At 56.2% G+C, this 18,076-nt stretch overlaps 9 protein-coding genes across 11 annotated transcripts; 2 read left to right on the top strand and 7 right to left on the bottom strand.

Annotated features, from left to right (window-relative positions):
• Positions 1-125: 125 nt before the first annotated feature.
• IUM83_15994 (putative chromosome transmission fidelity protein) lies at positions 126-3,029 on the bottom strand (the record flags this gene model as incomplete). The annotated part of the gene is made up of 4 exons (XM_067940846.1): positions 126-343; positions 421-677; positions 753-2,383; positions 2,457-3,029. The coding sequence occupies 4 exons, from the start codon at positions 3,027-3,029 to the stop codon at positions 126-128; spliced, it is 2,679 nt and encodes an 892-aa protein (XP_067781932.1).
• A 246-nt stretch (positions 3,030-3,275) lies between these two features.
• IUM83_15995 (uncharacterized protein) lies at positions 3,276-4,625 on the bottom strand (the record flags this gene model as incomplete). Its single annotated transcript, XM_067940847.1, has 6 exons — positions 3,276-3,683; positions 3,751-3,780; positions 3,863-3,989; positions 4,053-4,186; positions 4,265-4,496; positions 4,576-4,625. 6 exons carry the CDS (start codon positions 4,623-4,625, stop codon positions 3,276-3,278), a joined length of 981 nt encoding a protein of 326 aa, XP_067781949.1.
• A 915-nt stretch (positions 4,626-5,540) lies between these two features.
• On the bottom strand, positions 5,541-6,750 carry IUM83_15996 (methyltransferase-like protein 4; the record flags this gene model as incomplete). Its single annotated transcript, XM_067940848.1, has 2 exons — positions 5,541-5,609; positions 5,689-6,750. 2 exons carry the CDS (start codon positions 6,748-6,750, stop codon positions 5,541-5,543), a joined length of 1,131 nt encoding a protein of 376 aa, XP_067781955.1.
• Positions 6,751-6,910: 160 nt separating this feature from the next.
• IUM83_15997 (15-hydroxyprostaglandin dehydrogenase) lies at positions 6,911-7,729 on the bottom strand (the record flags this gene model as incomplete). Its single annotated transcript, XM_067940849.1, has 1 exon — positions 6,911-7,729. One exon carries the CDS (start codon positions 7,727-7,729, stop codon positions 6,911-6,913), a length of 819 nt encoding a protein of 272 aa, XP_067781931.1.
• A 476-nt stretch (positions 7,730-8,205) lies between these two features.
• Positions 8,206-9,891, bottom strand: IUM83_15998 (Beta-glucosidase 32; the record flags this gene model as incomplete). Its single annotated transcript, XM_067940850.1, has 1 exon — positions 8,206-9,891. One exon carries the CDS (start codon positions 9,889-9,891, stop codon positions 8,206-8,208), a length of 1,686 nt encoding a protein of 561 aa, XP_067781951.1.
• A 635-nt stretch (positions 9,892-10,526) lies between these two features.
• Positions 10,527-12,593, top strand: IUM83_15999 (kdtA, waaA; the record flags this gene model as incomplete). Of its 2 annotated transcripts, XM_067940851.1 has the most annotated exons (11): positions 10,527-10,674; positions 10,764-10,829; positions 10,901-11,002; positions 11,067-11,133; positions 11,203-11,395; positions 11,465-11,528; positions 11,602-11,831; positions 11,899-11,979; positions 12,053-12,101; positions 12,163-12,214; positions 12,293-12,593. In XM_067940851.1, the coding sequence occupies 11 exons, from the start codon at positions 10,527-10,529 to the stop codon at positions 12,591-12,593; spliced, it is 1,353 nt and encodes a 450-aa protein (XP_067781933.1). The 2 variants fall into 2 exon arrangements, with proteins under 2 accessions (XP_067781933.1, XP_067781934.1); XM_067940852.1 differs by having other exon boundaries at positions 10,764-11,002; positions 11,054-11,133.
• Positions 12,594-12,844: 251 nt separating this feature from the next.
• Positions 12,845-14,827, bottom strand: IUM83_16000 (heterogeneous nuclear ribonucleoprotein 1-like; the record flags this gene model as incomplete). 2 transcript variants are annotated; one of them, XM_067940854.1, is made up of 4 exons in its annotated part: positions 12,845-13,429; positions 13,504-13,717; positions 14,095-14,203; positions 14,287-14,827. In XM_067940854.1, 4 exons carry the CDS (start codon positions 14,825-14,827, stop codon positions 12,845-12,847), a joined length of 1,449 nt encoding a protein of 482 aa, XP_067781964.1. The 2 variants fall into 2 exon arrangements, with proteins under 2 accessions (XP_067781964.1, XP_067781965.1); XM_067940853.1 differs by having other exon boundaries at positions 13,504-13,659; positions 14,091-14,203.
• Positions 14,828-15,069: 242 nt separating this feature from the next.
• Positions 15,070-17,030, top strand: IUM83_16001 (Cytochrome P450 86B1; the record flags this gene model as incomplete). The annotated part of the gene is made up of 4 exons (XM_067940855.1): positions 15,070-16,376; positions 16,455-16,539; positions 16,606-16,718; positions 16,799-17,030. 4 exons carry the CDS (start codon positions 15,070-15,072, stop codon positions 17,028-17,030), a joined length of 1,737 nt encoding a protein of 578 aa, XP_067781967.1.
• A 185-nt stretch (positions 17,031-17,215) lies between these two features.
• On the bottom strand, positions 17,216-17,993 carry IUM83_16002 (Cytochrome P450 86A2; the record flags this gene model as incomplete). The annotated part of the gene is made up of 3 exons (XM_067940856.1): positions 17,216-17,341; positions 17,431-17,475; positions 17,550-17,993. 3 exons carry the CDS (start codon positions 17,991-17,993, stop codon positions 17,216-17,218), a joined length of 615 nt encoding a protein of 204 aa, XP_067781925.1.
• Between the last annotated feature and the right edge of the window lie 83 nt (positions 17,994-18,076).

Raw genomic sequence — 18,076 nt, forward strand, 5'->3', positions numbered from 1 at the left:
AGAAGAAGAAGAAACCTGCCAAGAAGTAGAGGCGATGAAGAGAGAAGAGAGAGAGAGAGGTTGGAGGGGAGAAAGGGGGAGCGTGTGCATCCTTGCAGTGCATTGCAGTCAGTCCATTGATGCTCTCATAATAAATCACGAACGTACACGGCTGTCTTGATGCCGCACGTGTAGCCTTCGTTAAACTTGTAGCGCACCATGCAGTGCGCGTGGGCGTCGTTGGTGCGCTGCTGCTTAAACTTGGCATTCAGCTCCTCGTCGCGCTTGCGCTTGGCCTCTCGGTGGGCGAATGCGAACGGATTGCGTTTGCGGAGGGCCTCGTCCTTCTTCACCAGCTCCGCCTCTGTTAGGCAGATAAACACCAATGAGTGAGCAAGTCGCGCAATTGCAAAACACGCAAGTACAACCAGCCACACGTACCACTGAGCTCCGGAAGTACGTAGGCAGCCTTTGCAGCCTTCTCTTCGATAGTTGCTTCGGCCGCTTTCTCGACAGTCGCACTTTGCTTCTTGCTGTCCATGCTGTTCTGCTTCGTTGATGACGAGGAGTTTTCGTTTCGACGCATCTGCTCCAGCTCCACCTCGCGAGCAACCATTTTTCGTACAGTTAGTGGAAGCATGGACTGGTGAGTGATTCCCCCATCGTTGCCGCGGAACTCCACGAGTTCGTGAAGCGCTCTGTAAAGATAAAAGCAGGGTAACAGAGTGAGAATAGTTCATAGGACAGAATTGGTAGCGATGATGAATACGTACGGCTCGAGTGCGTAGTCTTCGCTGCCATCAGGCATGTACTTGTGGCGGAAAGACAAACCCAGCGACGCCATGAGCTGAATTAGGCGTTGTATCGTCACCTTCTCCTCCTTCGTCTGCAATGATGGATTGATGCGGCGAATGTTGGGCGATAGACTCGCAACTAGCCACGGCACTACGTCCACCACAAGCACGTTGGTGCTCATTCGCAAAATTGGTTGCATCTGCGCGCCGTCGGTTAATGCCATGAGAATGTTTTCAGAACGATCCCGGCGCTTTTGCGCCTCAAACTGCGCACGAGGGTATTCCACGCGACGCCTTGAACTCGTACAGCAAGCTGTGTGCGTTGCAATAGCCGCAAATGGAATGTACCCCTGGAAAACGAACTGCTGCTCCGACCGAGCACGATTTTCGTACTCATCGGCAAGTCCAAGCCACTCGAATACGTCGCAGATCTTGTTCATGGTTGGGTCATTGAAAATCATCTTCGGCACGTTCTCATCCAAACCATTAATCAACAGAGGGAAGTTCCCTAGTGACACAACGGCCTCTTCAATTTTCTCCGTCGCACGACGCTCACCCTTGGCTGATTTGGAACGTGCTTCGAAGAACACGAGATCCATCGCCTCGAACATCCCGTGGGCATGGTCCTTTTGAGCCACGAGACCAGTAGTCAGTGTCACAACTGCAGATTTATCCTTTGCAGTACGCCGTGATTGGGTAGTTTGGAACTGTAGCGTATTCAAGCAGTATCGAATGTCGTTGTCCGCGCTGGAGCACAAACCTGCTAGCACACCTGTTGAAGCCTTGATCCCTTCGTGCCGGCAGATGTGTTTCAATCGTGTCACGAGGCGCTGCGAGTGTGGTGTGTCCAGCGTGAAAATTTTAGCCATCTGACGCAGCGGGCGCAACACAGATGCATACAAGTCATTGCAGATGCAGATAAGTGGGCGAGTCAGCGGGTGGCGATTCTTGGCCGCACTTTTCGCGCCTGCTTTCTTCTTCTGCAAAGGCGCGTTAGCGATCTCTAGAATGACTTCAATGGCGGATTTTCCGTCCGACCCGTTCATCGCACCATCAATTTCGTCAAGAATAATGCAATTCGGCTTCCGTTCTCCCCAAATGGACTGCATCTCCATGGCACTGATGAGTTTGTTGCGTAGTACCGATGCCGTGCGGTCATCACTAGCATTTACCTCGATAGGATTGTAGCCCGCATGGCGCGCGACAATGTTGGCCAACGTAGTTTTACCCGCTCCCGGCGGACCACAGAGCAAGATAATCTTGTTGAACGGGCGCTTGTCCTCGTCTTCTTCGGACTCAGCGCGTTCATTGCCGTGATTCTTCGACGTCCAGGGGGACTTACTGCCAAAATTATTTGGCTTCGCAGGAGAAACTGGGAGTGCGCCGTTAGCCCGTTGCTTCTTCGGGAACACGAATGGGTCCCACGATTTAATCCAGGTAAGAACTTCACGGTTGGTCCGTTCATCACTCAGAAGATCTAAAAAGTTCTGCGGCTTGTACTTATCCAGCCAGAGCACTGCGTTCGACGCGTGGGTGATCTTTTTGTCGACCGATCCAAGTTCCTGGAGCAGAGCCTCGTCCTCTTTCGCTGCAGCCTCCTCGATCTCCATCTAAACAACGCAAGAACACGCAGATCTGGTGGTAGAAACAGCGGTCACCACCATCATCGACGCAGCAACTTACCCGCTCAACAGCCTCCATCAACTCCTTAATAGGGACAAGCGACGACGCCGTGCTGCGCACAGAATCGGATGTGACATGCGTGGAGTTCGGTCGCTTCTTGCGGAGGAACATCCTCTTGCCCTCATTCAGCACCACCGGCAGCGAGTCCACGTCACCAGGCGGTCGACTGTAAAGATACTCGGCTGTAGTGGTGTCCACATTGCCCGTACTGGGTTGCTTCTCCTTGCGCGCAAAGATTTCGGGTCGGGGCTCGGCGCTGTCCATGGCCACGTCTTCATCTCCGTCCTCGCCCAGCAGCGTCGCGCAGCGAGCCAGCACTAGGTCCAATCGGCTCTGCGCCTTTTCCAGGCCGCCGTCGGCCCTCTCGGCAGCGTAATCGCTGCTTGGGGGCGGCTGGGTGACGGGAGCTGGAGCTGGGGCCGCAGACTGGCTCTCCCCCGCCTGCCGCTGCCCGAAGGCCTCCATGGCGCGCATCTCCTCCTCTGCAGCCTCCATTTCATGCGCGTGCATGGCCTCCCACTCGTCCAGCTCGTCGAACTCCTGCTCGTACGCGTAGATCTCGGCGTCCGTCATGGTTGTCCGCCCGCCGCCACTCGATCCTCTCGTCTCGTTCACTTCGGAGCTCCTCGCGCGCAGTGACGTTGCGAAAGAGCGCGAATGATTGTGATTGGCTCGTACGTATGTGTTTGTTTCAGTAGCTCACGTAATATATCAATACATAAATAACATGGTGCTTGACATACTGAATTAAAGTTTTTTATGGACCAATCATCAACTCGACACGAAGTTGAAGTGGCTGGAAGTTCATAAATACTGTTGCTAACTGAAGAGAGCTGGCTGCTCCGGCGTCTCAGGGGCTGGAGACTGCCTTCGCTCCAGTGTGCGCGCGAGGTCGTTGAACTCGTTCATGGTGGTCTGGAGCTCACTCTCGCACGCTGCCAAAATTTCCGACCGTCGGCGCTGCACTTCGCTCGTGACGGCCAGCGTGTCCAAGCGCGCAAGCCCCTGCCCCATCAGCATGTCGCCGAGCAGTGCCTCTGTCTGCTTCAAAACCTCGGTGCTTTTAGAGACAGTGTAGGGCACCGCCACGGGGTCCTGCAGGTCGAAGGACCGAGCGTATAGATCGTTGGACAGCTCCTCCGCGACCTGTTGCAGCTTGAGCATATGCGCCTCGTACACTTTATCTCGTTTCTCGAGCTCTGCGATGTGCTCGTTCGCGCGCAAAAGCTAGAGCAATACAGTCGACTTAGACTCGTAACACCTAGATACGATCAACCTATAAGAAGTACTATACCTGTTGCGTCAGCTTCTCGTTCGCGTTCCGCTTCAGCAGTTCCCAGCAACAAAAATCAATTACTGCATCAGCTACAACCGACAAACACGCAAACACAACCTTGTAACCGTACCATAGCAGCTAGCCTGCTCTTTGTCAGGAGACTCTCATTCAGCGTGGCTGGCAACCCAGTCGATCGAACTAGCATTCGATCCCTCTTCCACCGACGCTGCCGCACACGGGCGCTCATTGTGTGCTCACTACAGGTGCAATGGTTTGTGAGGCCCGCGCATACACCAGCCCCATGATCATAATACTCCCACCTGCGATGCAGCTGGTTGACGTCGCGCAGTTGCTCCCATGACTCTGCATACGCCCATCCGCCTTCGTCCGTGTGGGCGTGGACATCGCAGCGCCAGTCGGACACCCACTCCCAGTTCGACGACGGCAGCTCTACCTATCGAAAGCATTACAAGTCAGTTTCCAGCTTCTACAGCAACTTGCTACACTTTTGCTGCTACACTAGCACAGGCACCTCGCTGAACCGCGCTTCCTCGCCGTCGGCTCGGCACAGCACGGGCAACTCGACCCGCGACAGGCGCATCGCGGAGCCCCTGGGGGCCAGGTTCTGGTTCTCGAACAGCTCCTCCTCTACGCGATGGAGGTCCGGGACGTTGCGGCGGTTGTGGCAGAAGCAGCTTGGGCCCCTGGCAGCCGCGAGCTCGTCCTGGTAGTGCTGCACCAGCTCCTCCATCGCCTGCAGCTCGCTGCAGTGACAAGCCACAAGCAATTAGCCCCGGGTTTAACGATAAATTTCTGCCCAAATCGCGTCGCGGCGCCTTCAACCTTCGCAACTGCTCGCACTCCTGCTCCAGCTGCTTCTCCCTCTTGCTCATTGTGCGTCGGCACCACGGAAGTGAGCAGGGTCACTGGGTCTGGCTGGGACTTCCTCCCTGCAAGCATTCCTGATGTATCCGCTTTGACTTGAAGTCCATTTTGCGCCAATCCGGTGGGAGAACGCCTCTTATTCGGCGAAACTGATCTTTCGCGTAATTACGTCTTTTTACGGCTCTTTTGACTGCGACCAACCAATTCCCAAGCGGCACAGGATCGATCAATACAGAGCCATTCGGAAACTTGCCAGGGTCAACCGCAGTCACGATCAGGCGAAGCAGCGCGAAAGAGTGGTTCTCTACAGCTTACCAGGGGTGCTCAAGTGATTACACAATCAGATGACGAGTCTGAGGACGACGAGCGTCTTATTGCATTGCGTTCTGCCGTGCTCCGAGACGTCTCGGACTCCCAATGTGAAGAACATTCGAGGCATTTGTATGATGAGACCAAACTAGTGTATTTTGTATGTTTGCGTGTGTTGGGGCCCAGTCGATGATGTACGAAAAATATTTGCTACTCTCGATATACCCTCGCGGTATTGTGACGACATTTATTTATCACCAAGATCACTGAGACGGCCTCAATCAGACTGTGTATAGTTCAACTGAAGGGCAGTGACGAATGCTATAGGGACATCTGAGATGCAGTGGGGATGTAGTGTCTCCATCGCCTGAAGATAGTATATAGTGGAATCTCATTACCTGAGCCTTTCAATCAATTCAAACTGCGTGTTGGTAGTGCAACCAAAGTCGTCAAATTCTCGCCGCTGTCTCCGTGAGCGTGCGAAGCCAAATCTTTGGGACACAAATTCACGCTGGGACGCTGTTAGCGTGCAGATCCTTCTTATAGGAAGAGGGCAGCAGCAGAAATGTTGTTGAGCGGGCTAAAGTTCTGACGTGAACATACCAAAACACCCTTTATTTTAATTTGCTGTGTTCACTAGATGGCGGTGGTTGAAATAAGCTGGCCGATTGAAACTTGAGCACCTACCGCATTAAAGATGTAGTAACACGTCGTTAGAATCAAACCGTTGACGAGATAGAGAATGCCAGGGGCGAATCGTACCTCGTTCCCAATGCTGGTCCAGTGGGGTCGCAGCTCTCGTGCGAAAAGCTCTGCCTTCTTTGCTGAAACTGGGACGATTTCCTCGCCAAAGAAGCACTCCGGTGGAGGTTTCCACGAGTGACGTAGCGGAATACTGAGCACAATTCGTGCCCGGTCACCTAGCTGTTGGCGCAGTCGCTGTTCATGTTCTGAGTCCTTTGCGCGATATGCAACGACCAGTGTCTCGACTGGAAGGCGATGGATTGAGTCCAGAGGAGTGACAAGCTCACCATTCTTGCTCAGCTTCAGCCAGTACCAGCACGCGTGGAACGTGAAGCCCCACGCAGGCAGCGCTTGGTCACGAAGGTATGAGATGTAGCGTGGCCGATTTGTCACCCAAACTGCTAGAATGCACTCATCCAGGTCTGCGATGTGAGCGACATCGATCTTGAGCAGCTCCGTGTGGTCGAACATATCGTAGCGCTTGGCACGGGAGACGCTTTTGTTTTGCCAGGGTGGATCCATCACAATGAGCTTGTGCTTTCCAAGCGGCAGTTGGTGAATCTCGCGAACATCTCGCTGGGCAAATCTCGAACCAGCCGGAAGTAGGACCTTAGTATCGGCGTTTACGATAGCAACTCGCACTTGGTCCGTGTCGTTGCAGTGCAGGTTGCCATCGTGGAGAGCTTCAGTAGTTGATAGTGCTGCCAACGAATCCAATACGTCTTGGAGGCCGCCGTTGCGGTATTGGAATACTGGTAGAAAGTCTCGTAATACGAATCGCGGACCGCCGAAACGCCCAAACGCAGCTTGCAGCGCGTTTTGCACTTGGTCGCTTAGTGGCACGAACTTGCCCTGCGCTGTGAGCTCTTCTAGTCGTTCCGATCGCCGCCGAGCCGCAGTCTCTCGCTTGCGAAGGCGACGCGCTGCAGTTGCTGACATGTCGCCAGGGGCTTGGGCGGCGGGTGGGCGAATGAATGCGCCCGCTGGAACCTGCAGCGAATCCTCGCGCAAGCACAATTTCTTCATGTAGTAGGCGTTCACGAGCGCGGCATGGTTCGCGCAGGACACCTTGGGCTCCATTGCAATGCGAAATTATTGCTAAGTTACCCCAACGTTGCGTGATTCTAAGTTGCGCAACTTAAAGTGATTCAACTTGATGGGACGTGTGCTTTGTGAGCTGCTCTTAATTCATGAACTTGGTCCGGTCTAGTCCCCTATTGCACGGCATCCCTCGGTACCATCAATTGGTGATCTGAGATCTCCATGTGGGGAAGGTGAGCGTGCTGTCCGTGAAGTCGGCTTCGTAGTAGATGGCCTGGCCCTCCAGCACGACCATGCAGCGACCGGCATTGTGCTCGTCCTCCACGGCGCGGACAAAGGCTTTGGTCAAGGTCTCCACTGGAACCAGCCCGCATCGATCGCGCATGGCCCCTGGAAACGCGTCGGTGACGAAGTGGCCGATCGCAGTGTCGACAAACCCGAGGCATAGTGTCATGACGCGGATGTTGCGGCACGCCTTGAGAGAACGCATGGACCTGGTGAACGCGAGGACGCCCGCCTTGGCTGTCGCGTACGCTGGCCAGAAGGGCATATCTACTAGCCCCCCCACCATTGCCAAGTTGACGATCACGCCTTCCTCGCCACTTGATAGCGAAGATTCCATCTGCTCAGCAGCTTCCAGTGTTGTACGCATCAGCGCGATCGAGTCCACCGCCACGACACTTTCCCAGCTGTGCGGTGTGTTGCAGTCAAAGTGAGAGATGTGGCTCGAGATGCCGGTGTCGTTCACCACCACGTTCACGGCGTTGTCAAAGGAGATCGCGGCGACTTCGAACGCTCGGACGAATGCCTCAGGTGTCGCGGTGTCCTGCACCAAAGAGCAAACGCGGGAGACTCCGTATTTTGCGTGGAATGCCGCCGCCGTGCGCTGCAACTCGAACGCGTTCGCGTCCATGATGATGACCTTGGCCCCCTGCTCCAACAGCGTTTCAGCAAACGCTTTCCCCAGGCCGGTAGCACCACCCGCGACCAAGGCAGTCGCTCTCTTCAGCTTGTTCATACTGGCGATGTCGTTTGTGCGCTAGTAACCTCCCTGCGTTGGCACTGATTCGGCGGGGAACGATGAAAGTGAGCTACTACTAGTATACAGTGGCTGCCAGTAATTTAGAGCACCAGGGGGCCACTGCAACGAGAAACGCGAGTGCAGACGCTGTGTGCGTACGCTGCTCTACGATTACACACCGAGCATCAATAACGCGTGGTCAGGCCAGGGAAGTAACTGGAGCTCAAAGTCGATGCTCTTGCGTCCACGTCCACGATGGCTTCATTTTCTTCGTGATTTGCTCCATGTCGATGTTGTAGTTTTCAGTGTGCTGCTATTACCTGTCATGGAACTCATCATGCGTCAAAGCGTAATAGCACCACACCACCCCAAAGCTACTAAAACCGAAATAAGGATCAGACGAAAGTGGTGAAATCATGTTGACTTGGCTGATGCCACCAGCGCCTCGCTTGATCCGTCCAAGTCCAGTTGCTTTAGTTGACGAAGAAGCGCGGGACGGCCGCGTATCCCTGGCGGCGTCGCCACGTTGCGACGAGCATGGCAGCGCCCACTGCCGCGATCGCGACCACCATGCCTGGCAGCACCAGTCCGCTCGAAGTTCTCGGTCCAGCGAAAACAGGCGATTCCTGTCTCGCCGCAGCTCGCATGGCGATGGCGGCGACTTCATCGGCCTGCCTCAATTCGTCCAGACAGCCCGTGGACGCCAGCTTGCTGAACCACTTGGCAGACGGACGCGCGATTCGCTGCAAGTCTGTCGGTTTTGGTGTGTAGCCTTCCACAGATCCGGTCTGCGCAGTAAAATTGACGTAGTACAGTCCGAAACGAGGACCATACGATCCCCACTCGTAGTTGTCCAGGAAACTCCAGGCAGTGTAGCCGATAATGGGGATCTTCTCCTCCACCACAGCCTTGTAGACTTGCTCCGTGTACGACTGGAAGAACCACAACTGGTCTAAGTTCTCCACTTCGTCGTTGCCGCACCAACCGTTCTCAGTCAGCAAGATCTGCGCCGAGGGGTCTTTCGCATGCATCCACTTGATCGTGTCCAAGTACCCGGGAGGGTAGGCCGTGTACGACTTGCAGTAGTTGTTTCCCTGGCTGTCCTGCAGTCCCGGGCGAGAACCTGGCACAACGTGCGTGTCATCGACACCCTTATCCTGTCCGAAGCCGACGTGGAGTGACGAGCACGGCGTGTTGGACACCTCCGAGTCGCAGTCCGTGATGGCGCGCGAGTAGTAGTGATTTAGCATCAGCACGTCGTAGGAACCCTTAACCAGGGCAGTCTGCTCGGCTGTAAAGCGAGGCAAACGCACACCAACCCGCTCGCGCATAACGGGCGGATAGTCGCCCGAGGTGAGAGGCAGGAGCCACCAACCAAACTCGAAGTTCATCGCGCGTTCCACGGCCTCTAAATCGTCCTTGTTGCCCTTCCGAAGAGGATAGAATTGGTTCGCATTGAGCACAATGCCTATGCGTGCCTTGGGTTGAACAACACCGCTTAACTTGAGCTGCCGGAACTTTCGCACGGAGTACGCGTGTGAGAGAAGCACATTGTGCGCCACCTCGTAGACCAGCGTGGGGGAGTCGTGAAATCCCGGCGGGTGCAGACCAGTGTTGTAGCCGTACACGACGAAGGAAAGAGGCTCGTTGAAGGTGGTCCAGAAGTCGACCTTGTCGCCGAATTCGTAGTAAAGCAGCGTCGAGTACTGCACGAAGTGGTCGATGATTTCCGGGTTGAGCCATCCCTGCGGTGTGAGCTCGTTGTGCAGCTCCGTCGGCAGGTCCCAGTGGTAAATTGTGAGAATGGGGGAAATACCGCTCTCGACCAGTTTGTCGAGCAACGCGTGGTAGAAGACCAGGCCCGGGGCGTTGGGCCGCATGCGACGCGTTTCGGGGTCCCAGTTCATCACGCGGGACCACGACACGGAGAAGCGAAAGGACTGCAACCCCGTTTCCACCATGAGCTTGATATCGTCCGCGTAGCGGTGATAGAAGTCGTCGGCGACGTTTGCGCACTCGAAACCAGGCTGCTCGCGGCAGAAGTCGTCCCAAATGCTCAGCGTGCGGCCATCCTCGTTCCACGCGCCTTCCACTTGGTACGACGCAGTGGCCGACCCAAAGAGGAAATCGGTAGGGAAGCAGCGAGGCGAGGAGGCCATTGCAGAAGGGGAGAGCAGCGTGGCGGCAACGGTTGTCGCCGCCGCAAGTCCGATACGATGCAGCAACGACATCTGCGCTAGGAGTCCGAGGCGGCAACTTCACGAATGAGGCACGATAGGCCTCACAGGATCTAGACAAAAGCTTTCGTGCCGATCACAGCAGCTGATTCTCGCAAGTTGAAGGAGCTTGATGAGTGTGAGATGACTGCCAGGTGCATCCACGCGGCGTTGATCACCTTTGGGTAGGGTGATCGCTGGTGAGGATGTGGACGCCGTTGCACGCAGCTTGTTCTAATGCAAATAGACAATTATAATATTAGGGAATTATTTTAAATAGGCTTGCTATTTTAGTACACTCCATCATTTTGCGAGCCAGCACTGGGAACGAGGTAACGATATATAATACACCGATGGCATTCTCTGTCTCGCCAACGGTTTGACTCTAACGACGGGTTTTGTTTGGCGCGGTAGGTGTTCAAGTTCCAAACGGCCAGCATGTTTTAACCATCACCATCTAGAGAAGACACTAATTGCAATTAAATTGTTTGATGCATTTCAATTCATATTTATAATCTAACTAAATCGTATTAAGGAAATTGAGGATCAATATTACAACATCAAAAAGGACTTTGTCGATGTCCGGCGCCACGCTGCTCGCCGTCTACCATGGTCTGTGGAGGGCGTCCATGCCGCTCGTGGCGTGGTATGTGCGTCGAAAGGACCTGCGGCGGCTGGTGCCGACTGCCATCACCGCCGAACGCTTCGGTCGTAGCGCACCACCAGGTAGAATGGCATCCAGTGGCTCGCTGTAGCTGTTCGACTTTGACTGGACCGCGCTAAATGCATTGTTTGACGATTTTCTCTGTTCTAAGCCCACTGGGACAAGAACGGAAACACCGCGGGGCGCAAGGATGACTGCTTCACATTGTGGATCCACGGTGCTTCTGTGGGGGAGTGCCTGTCGGCTTTGCCGCTCGTGGAACTGGCGCTGGGCCACAACCTTGACCAGGCAATAACCCCATCAACGGGGGAAGCGAAGAGGAAAGTTCGGGTGGTGTTGTCGACAACTACGGCTGCAGCTCGCCAATTGCTCTCCCAACGGCTGAAAGAGGTGAGCTGATTGACCTTGACTTCCCGTTTCCATTTGCTGACTGGATGATAGAATAAGGACGCAGTGTGTGTCTTAGCACCACTTGACCACCCGCGGTGCGTGGAACGCTTCTACGACGCGTGGCAACCAGAGTACGACCTCCCTTGCTAGATGTTTTAGTGCTTGTAGCTTTTGTCATGCTGATACGGTGGGCTGTGCAGTGCGGGAATCTGGATCGAATCGGAGCTTTGGCCGACGCTTATCACTGACGCAAAGCGCAGGGGGATTCGCATTGGCCTGATTAACGGGCGAATGTCGCCGCAGTCGTTTCGTTTGTGGCGGATGCCGGGTCTGCGTCAGTTTTCACAAAGTGTGGTGGGTTTGTTCTCCTTGGTACTTTGCCAAGATGAACTGGTGCGTATGTTTAAGAACACTCGACTTCTTTCCTAGGCTCACAGAACCACCCTCATTTCGCTTTTGTAGAACCGACAACGCTTCGAGTTACTCGGAGCACGTGACGCACACACTGCGTTAAACCTCAAATTTGGTACGAATCTCTGTAGCGTTCAATCGAGCCAATGTGATTCGCGCCTCATATCGGTTGCTCAACGGATGTATAGCTTCTCCACTTTCGCTCAGCGACGAAGCAGAGGTTTCAACATGGCGGCGCGCAATTGGAGTGCGACCGGCGTGGGTAGTAGCCAGCACTCACGGCGGCGAGGAGGTGATGATGGCCGAGGTTCACGCCGATCTATCTAAGCGTGTGCACGATAGCCAACATCTACTTACGGTCATCATTCCGCGGCACCCTACCCGGACACCTGCCATTGTGAAGCAACTTCACAGCCAGGTACACCCTTGACATCAATGAACCAATTGAGCCTTGTATCAGTCTAATCTTGATGCTTATGCCTTAGTTCCCCGAGTTGTCGGTCGGCTTGCGCTCGCGCGACGGCTTGCCCACGAATTCAATCGATCTTTTCATTGTCGATACTATGGTGAGTATTTCCGAACTTTCTTGCGCGGCGTAAGCCTACACATTTACGACATTTTTCGTTGCGTGCTTCGCAGGGTGAAACGAACTTGGTTTACGACGCGATTTCAACTGCGGTAATTGGCGGTAAGGCTTTTGGCCTTCTTCGGCTGGTTTGGCCACCAATGCTGATTCGATTTTCTTGCAGGAACTTTTGTGAAACGGGGTGGCCACAACCCAATCGAGCCGTTGCGTGCAGGGTGCGTGCACAACTTGATGGCGCGTTGTAGCTTGCGATGATACTTCAAACGATGATGCCAACACAAATGTGCTTGCAGGTGCCATGTGCTGACTGGTCCCCACATGGAAAACTTTGCGGACATTCTCCTTCAGCTCAAAACTCAGTACCCAGTATCGAAGTCTCTCCGATCGGTGAGCGGGCTTGAAGAGCTGGCTGCAGCGCTGTACTCTCGGCTAAAGCTTCTCGACGACCGCCCCGTTAATGGTTCCACTTCAGTGTCGTCGTCCTCACACGCCGGCCACGGGGCCGAACTGACTCGAGCGATGGCAGAACTTGCTGTATCAACGTTGTCGCTGCACGAGTTGCGGTTGATTAGTTGGTTAGCTAATGGCGAGTAGATGGTCCTGAAACACGAAGCTGAGCGGTGACATCATATAGGTAGCACGAATGAACACGGCGGCAGGGTGAGAAAAGTATTGATTTGATAGCAACAGGTACGAGCTGGAGAAGGCGAGGCCGAGGCGATTGCCGAGAAGAACCCAGCAATGCATTGCCGGGATAGGAACAAAGGGTGCTGGTTCGCACGCGCACGTCCATTTTGTGCAGCTCAATTCGGTTCTCTGCCTTCGCTTTCTCGTTGCGTGGGTGCTTAGTACGGACGGTATCGGTCCGATCGTCCGCCCGAGCCTCCTTGAGAACCAGAGCCACCCTGACGGTAACCACCACCGTAGCCGTAGCCCCCAGCCCCAGCCTGACCCCCCTGGCCGCTCTGGCCAGCTCCCTCCTCGCTGTATCCGCCTTCTTCCCCACCTGCACCGCCCTCGCCAGCACCAGCATCCTCGTTGCCAGTGCCACCGTAGCCGTAGCCAGCATAGCCACCATACCCGTAGCCGCCGCGACCGCCACCGTATGCACCATAGCCATATCCAGCGTACGACTGAGGATATCCATAGCTCGCGTATGCAGCAGCGCTGTAACCACTGTAGCCGCCATAGCCTCCACCATAGCCGCCGCCGTAGCCACCACCGTAGCCGCCGCCATAGCCTCCTCCTCCGTAGCCGCCGCCGTTTCCGCCCCCGCTGCGGCCTCCACCTCGCCAGCCTCCGCGACCACGGCCTCCCCCGCCGTAGCTGCCCCCTCCCCCGCTGCGTGCTTCCTTGGGCTCGGCACGCTTGATCTCGACAGTCTTGCCGTGAATTTCATGGCTCTTGCTGATCACTTCCGCCACCGATGACTGAGCAACAAAGTAAAGAGGTAAGTAACCAGGACATTGGTGGGTATCGCCTCGAAAACCGTGACGCAACGTACCTCCTCCTCGAACGTAATAAAGCCGAAGCCGCGCGAGCGCTGCGTGTCGCGGTCGATCATCACCACGGCGTCCGTGATCTTGCCGAACTCTTCGAAGTAGTGGCGGAAGTCCTGCTCCGTCACCGTGGGGGCGAGGCCGCCTACGAAGATTTTTTTCTGCTCCGTGAAGCCGCCACCGCCGCCGCCGTATGCTCCGCGTCCTCCACGGAAGTCGCTACATCACATCAGGGCACAGTAACGAGGCAGGAACAGTGCAGGTTAGTCTAGACCGCCACCTCCCGTGATTACAGCCTGCTCGCTGGCTGCTTGTACACTGTCTAGCGCTACGCCAAAGCCCTTCCACGGGGGTGGATGAAGAAGGGCTGGACGGAGAGAGCGAGGGTCGAGCGTGATGGGCCAGAAGGTGGCGAGCAAACGCCATTCGATCGTGTTGAGTAGGATTTCTCTGCTTCTTCTCGTCCTGCTCCTTGCTCTCTCTCTCCCTGCCTTCCTTCCTTCCTGCCCTTCTTCTGTTGCTTTTCTCTCCAATAAATACAATGTACAGCAGCCGCCTTGCAGCTCGAGTCCACTGGGGGCGCCTCAACTACTAACCTCGAACCGCCGCCGCCGCCGGGCGCCGTCTTCTCCCTCGGAATCGCGCGCTTCACCTCCACCGAGCGCCCGTCCAGCATGTGCGTCTCCTCCAGCACGCGGTCGATCGCTGCGCAACAGCAACAGCAACAGCCACAACGCCACGTCAGTCAGCACCCGATGCAAGTATCACAGCGGTATCAGCCGTCGCACCTGACGCGTCCGCGAACGTGACGAAGCCGAAGCCGCGCGGCTGGCCCGTGTACTTGTCCTTCATGAGCGCGGCGTCCGTGAGCGCGCCGTACTTGCCGAAGTGGTGGCGCAGCGTGTCCTCCGACGTCTCCCACGACACGCCGCCGATGAACAGCTTGCCCGGCTGGATGCTGGTGCCGGTCTTGTCGATGCCGCCGCCGTGGTGGTGCTCCATCTGCTGCTGCGGGTGCTGCCCGCTGCTCTGCGCGTAGTCCCCGTAGCCGCCGTGCTGCTGCTGCTGCTGCTGGCCGTACTGCTGCTGGCTGTACTGCTGCTGGCTGTACTGTTGCTGCTGCTGGTGCTGCGGTGGTTGCTGCTGCTGCTGCTGCTGCGCGTCCAGGTCGTCCGGATTGCCGGCCAGCGCGCGGATCTCGTCGTCGTCCTCGGCCTCGTCGCCCGCCGCGGGCGCCACCCCAGCCGCCGCCTGGTTGTCGCCCGCGGGCGCCTGCTGCGCGTCCACCGCCGGCTCCTCCTGCTCGTACACGACGCCCAGCCCCTCCATGGATGCGTAGGTAGGTAGGATAGAAGTCTCAGCCCGCGCGGTCCGGCCCCTTTTCGCGAATGTCTTGGCTTGACTATCGATCCCCCCAGAGGGGGAACCCCAGTCCACTCCTTGGGTGTCTGATGCGCGACGCCATTGGCCAAAACGTGAAAAAGCAGGATTGGCCGAAACTCCAACCAATAACCGCCACGTTGAAGCGCATGCAACTTGCACTGCAACTGGTCACTCGCTGTATCAGAGCCATGACGGCGGACGAGCTGCAGCACGCCGAGTGGCTCGGCGTCATCGAGCGCCAGCAGCAGGAGATCGAGCTGCTGCGCCAGGAGCTGGAGGCGGCCACGCGCCGCGAAGGCGCAGGCCACACAGCGTCGAGGCGCGGCAGCGACGCCAGCAGCGTGGCGTCGCTGGCCTTCTCCGTCCTGTCGCTGAGAGACTGCGGCTCGGAGCTGCCGATGGGCAGCGAGCGATACGCCCGGATCTGCGAGAAGATGGAGCATATGCGAGCGGCGCTGGTCAGGAAAGACGCCAAGCTGCAGAAGGCGCGCGCCCAGCGCAGCGAGGGACAGAAGACAGCGGCGCGTCTCCGAGACGCCTTGGCGGATATGCAGTCGCACACGGAGACGCAGCGCGCGCAGTTCGCTGGCGAGCTCGCAACCTCGCAGGAAGCAGTGGACAAAGCCGTTGAAAAGGCTGCCAGGGCTTTGATGACAAGTGACGGTTTGAGGGCTGAGCTGAACCAGCGTAGAGAACTTGAAGCCGAGCTGCGGGAAGAGATCCGAGTGCGATGCAATGCGCTGAAGGGAGCTGAAGCTGTGAGTGAGGGGCTGCACAAAAAGCTCATGCGGATTCGACACGATTTGTCGCGAAAGTCGTCGGAAATGCGATCTCTCCAGAGCGAGAAGAACGCCCTCCAGAGCGCGCTTCAAGCCATTCAGCAAGAATTGACGGCGAAACGAAAATGTGACTCAGAGTGGGATGAACTCGTCGCGGGGAAGAAATTGTTACAACAACGTGTCAGCGAGCTAGAGACTGGCATCCAGCAGCGCAATGTGCAATTGGATCAACAGGCTAAAACGATTGATCAACAGAATCAGCAGATCCAGCACCTCAGAGACGAGCAGGTTCTCGCAGAGCGAGCTTCTGTGCTTGAGCGTGCTGAAGATCAAATTCACGCTCAGCATTTACTCAAAAGCAACATATCGCTGCAGTTTGAACTGCAGTGTGGACAAGTAAGGATCCGCGGCCTCGAAGACCAAGTCCGAGGACTGTCCGAGACCTCACAGATGCTCGCTGAAGACATGCTCCAAGTCAAGCTCACGGTCGCAGGGCGAGATCAAATGCTATTGCTACGTGGGCAAAAGTATTCGGAGCTTGCTACAGCTTACCGAGGACTGAGTCGACATGCTCAAGCTATCGAACAATCCGAGCGGGAGTTAGTTTCTGTACTCATTCCGACCAAGAAGCGGCTCGCACTTCTTCAAGACACGCTAACTAGGTTCTGCTATGAGCTGGAAGGGATAAGCAAGCAGATGGTGGTGGGCCGCAATCGGTTTGTACAATTAATGCTCTGGCAGCGCTGAGTGTTTATGGAACCGCAGCTAACACTTTGATCGATGTTGATGCTCAGCGAAATTTCGCTGGGACGAGCGCTGCGCGAGTACGGCAAGCGAAACCGAGAATTGCAAGCTAGTGTAGTTGCTGCCAGACAACGGGTACGAGTTTTACCATTCAACGAAAAATTGTCCAGCACATTCTGATGAATGCTACGCATGGGCCAGCTTCACTCGGTGGCGAACGCTTTCCGCAACAGTGAGAAGCGGAAGGAGCAGGCGATATCTGCGAACTGGAACCTCAAGCGTGACTTGGTGATCGAGCGTTGCCAACGGACCGAGTACGCTGCCGTATTTGTTCTTTCGCGTTTGACTTTCACAGCAGATTCACTAAGTCCTCTTTTGCTGAATGATGATGCAGCCTCCTACAGCAGTGCAAGGACCTGGAAAGTTGTTTAGATTCTTGCCAGAGCTCAGCATTGGAATCCCAGACACGGGCGGAGGGGCTCGAAAAAGACAACGGTGTTCTGCAGCACGCCGTGACACAGCTTGTAGCGTACGCGCAAGAACTCAGAAACTCGCAGCAATACCTGCAGCGAGAGCTTACCAAGCTGGAAATTACAGGCAAACGACAGCCTGCTGTATACGGCTGAAAGTGCAGTGCTAATAAAATACGCACAGCCTTGTAGTGCGACCAGCGTTTTAGTTGTGTCACCACGGAGACGACGTGCGGTCGGAGCTTGGTTTTACCACGCAAATACCAAAACGGAGTGCGGCGCATCGCTTTTTAAATGGAAGGAAACACGCAGGTGGCGTCGGAGCGACAGGCGCCACGAATCTATACGCTCTCCATGACGATGTTGGGCGGGTACGCGCTGCCTCCCTTCATCAGTCGGATCGAGTGCTGCAGGTTGCGCAGCCGGTCGATCAGCCCCTTCATGACCAAGTTCCTCTCGTACACCTCCTGCTCGCCATCACAACACAACAGCAGCAGCAGGTGAGCCAGCACCCACAGTCAGCGTAACCCCCATCCAGCAGCAGCAGTCTCCGCACCTTGCGCAGCTGATTCCTCCTCTGCACGAGCTTCGCCGTCGCGTCCTGCAGTCAGAAGCAGCAACCGGTCAGCCCCCTCCCACAACAACACCCTAATGCCTGCAACCGGCGTCTGCCACCTTGTCTCCCTGCCGCGGCTCCTGCCTCTTCTCCACCTCCTTCACGGCCTCCAGCAGCTCGGCGCTGACCTTGATGTACTGCGCCTTGAGCGCCGCAATCTTCGAGTACGTGTCCTGGATCTCCTCGGGCGCGTACGGGATCACGACGGGGTGGCCCTGGGCGCCGCCGGCGTGTGCGTGGCCACCTGCGAAGCCCGCAGCCAGCCCGTTGACGTCCGGCGGCGCCTCATCCTGTGGCGCGTCGGCCTCGACGGGCGAGCGCGGCGCCTCGTCCTGCGGCGCGTCGGCGGCGAACAGCTTGGAGCTCGGGCGCAGCGGCGGCTTGAGGTTCATGTGCTTGGTCTCGTCCAGCACGTGATACGCGATGGCCAGCAAGTGCGCCAGCATCTGCTGCCCGTTCTTGGTCGGCGGCGCGGTGGCGGCGGCAGCAGCCTGCTCGTCCATGGTGGCAAGAGTAACTAGAGGACTTCCACTAAAATAAATTCTAAATTAACAGGACTCAGATGTAGCAATCCAATTTGTTCTAA

Source organism: Phytophthora cinnamomi (genome assembly GCF_018691715.1).
Source record: "Phytophthora cinnamomi strain GKB4 chromosome Unknown Contig112, whole genome shotgun sequence".
Taxonomy (NCBI): Eukaryota; Oomycota; class Peronosporomycetes; order Peronosporales; family Peronosporaceae; genus Phytophthora; species Phytophthora cinnamomi.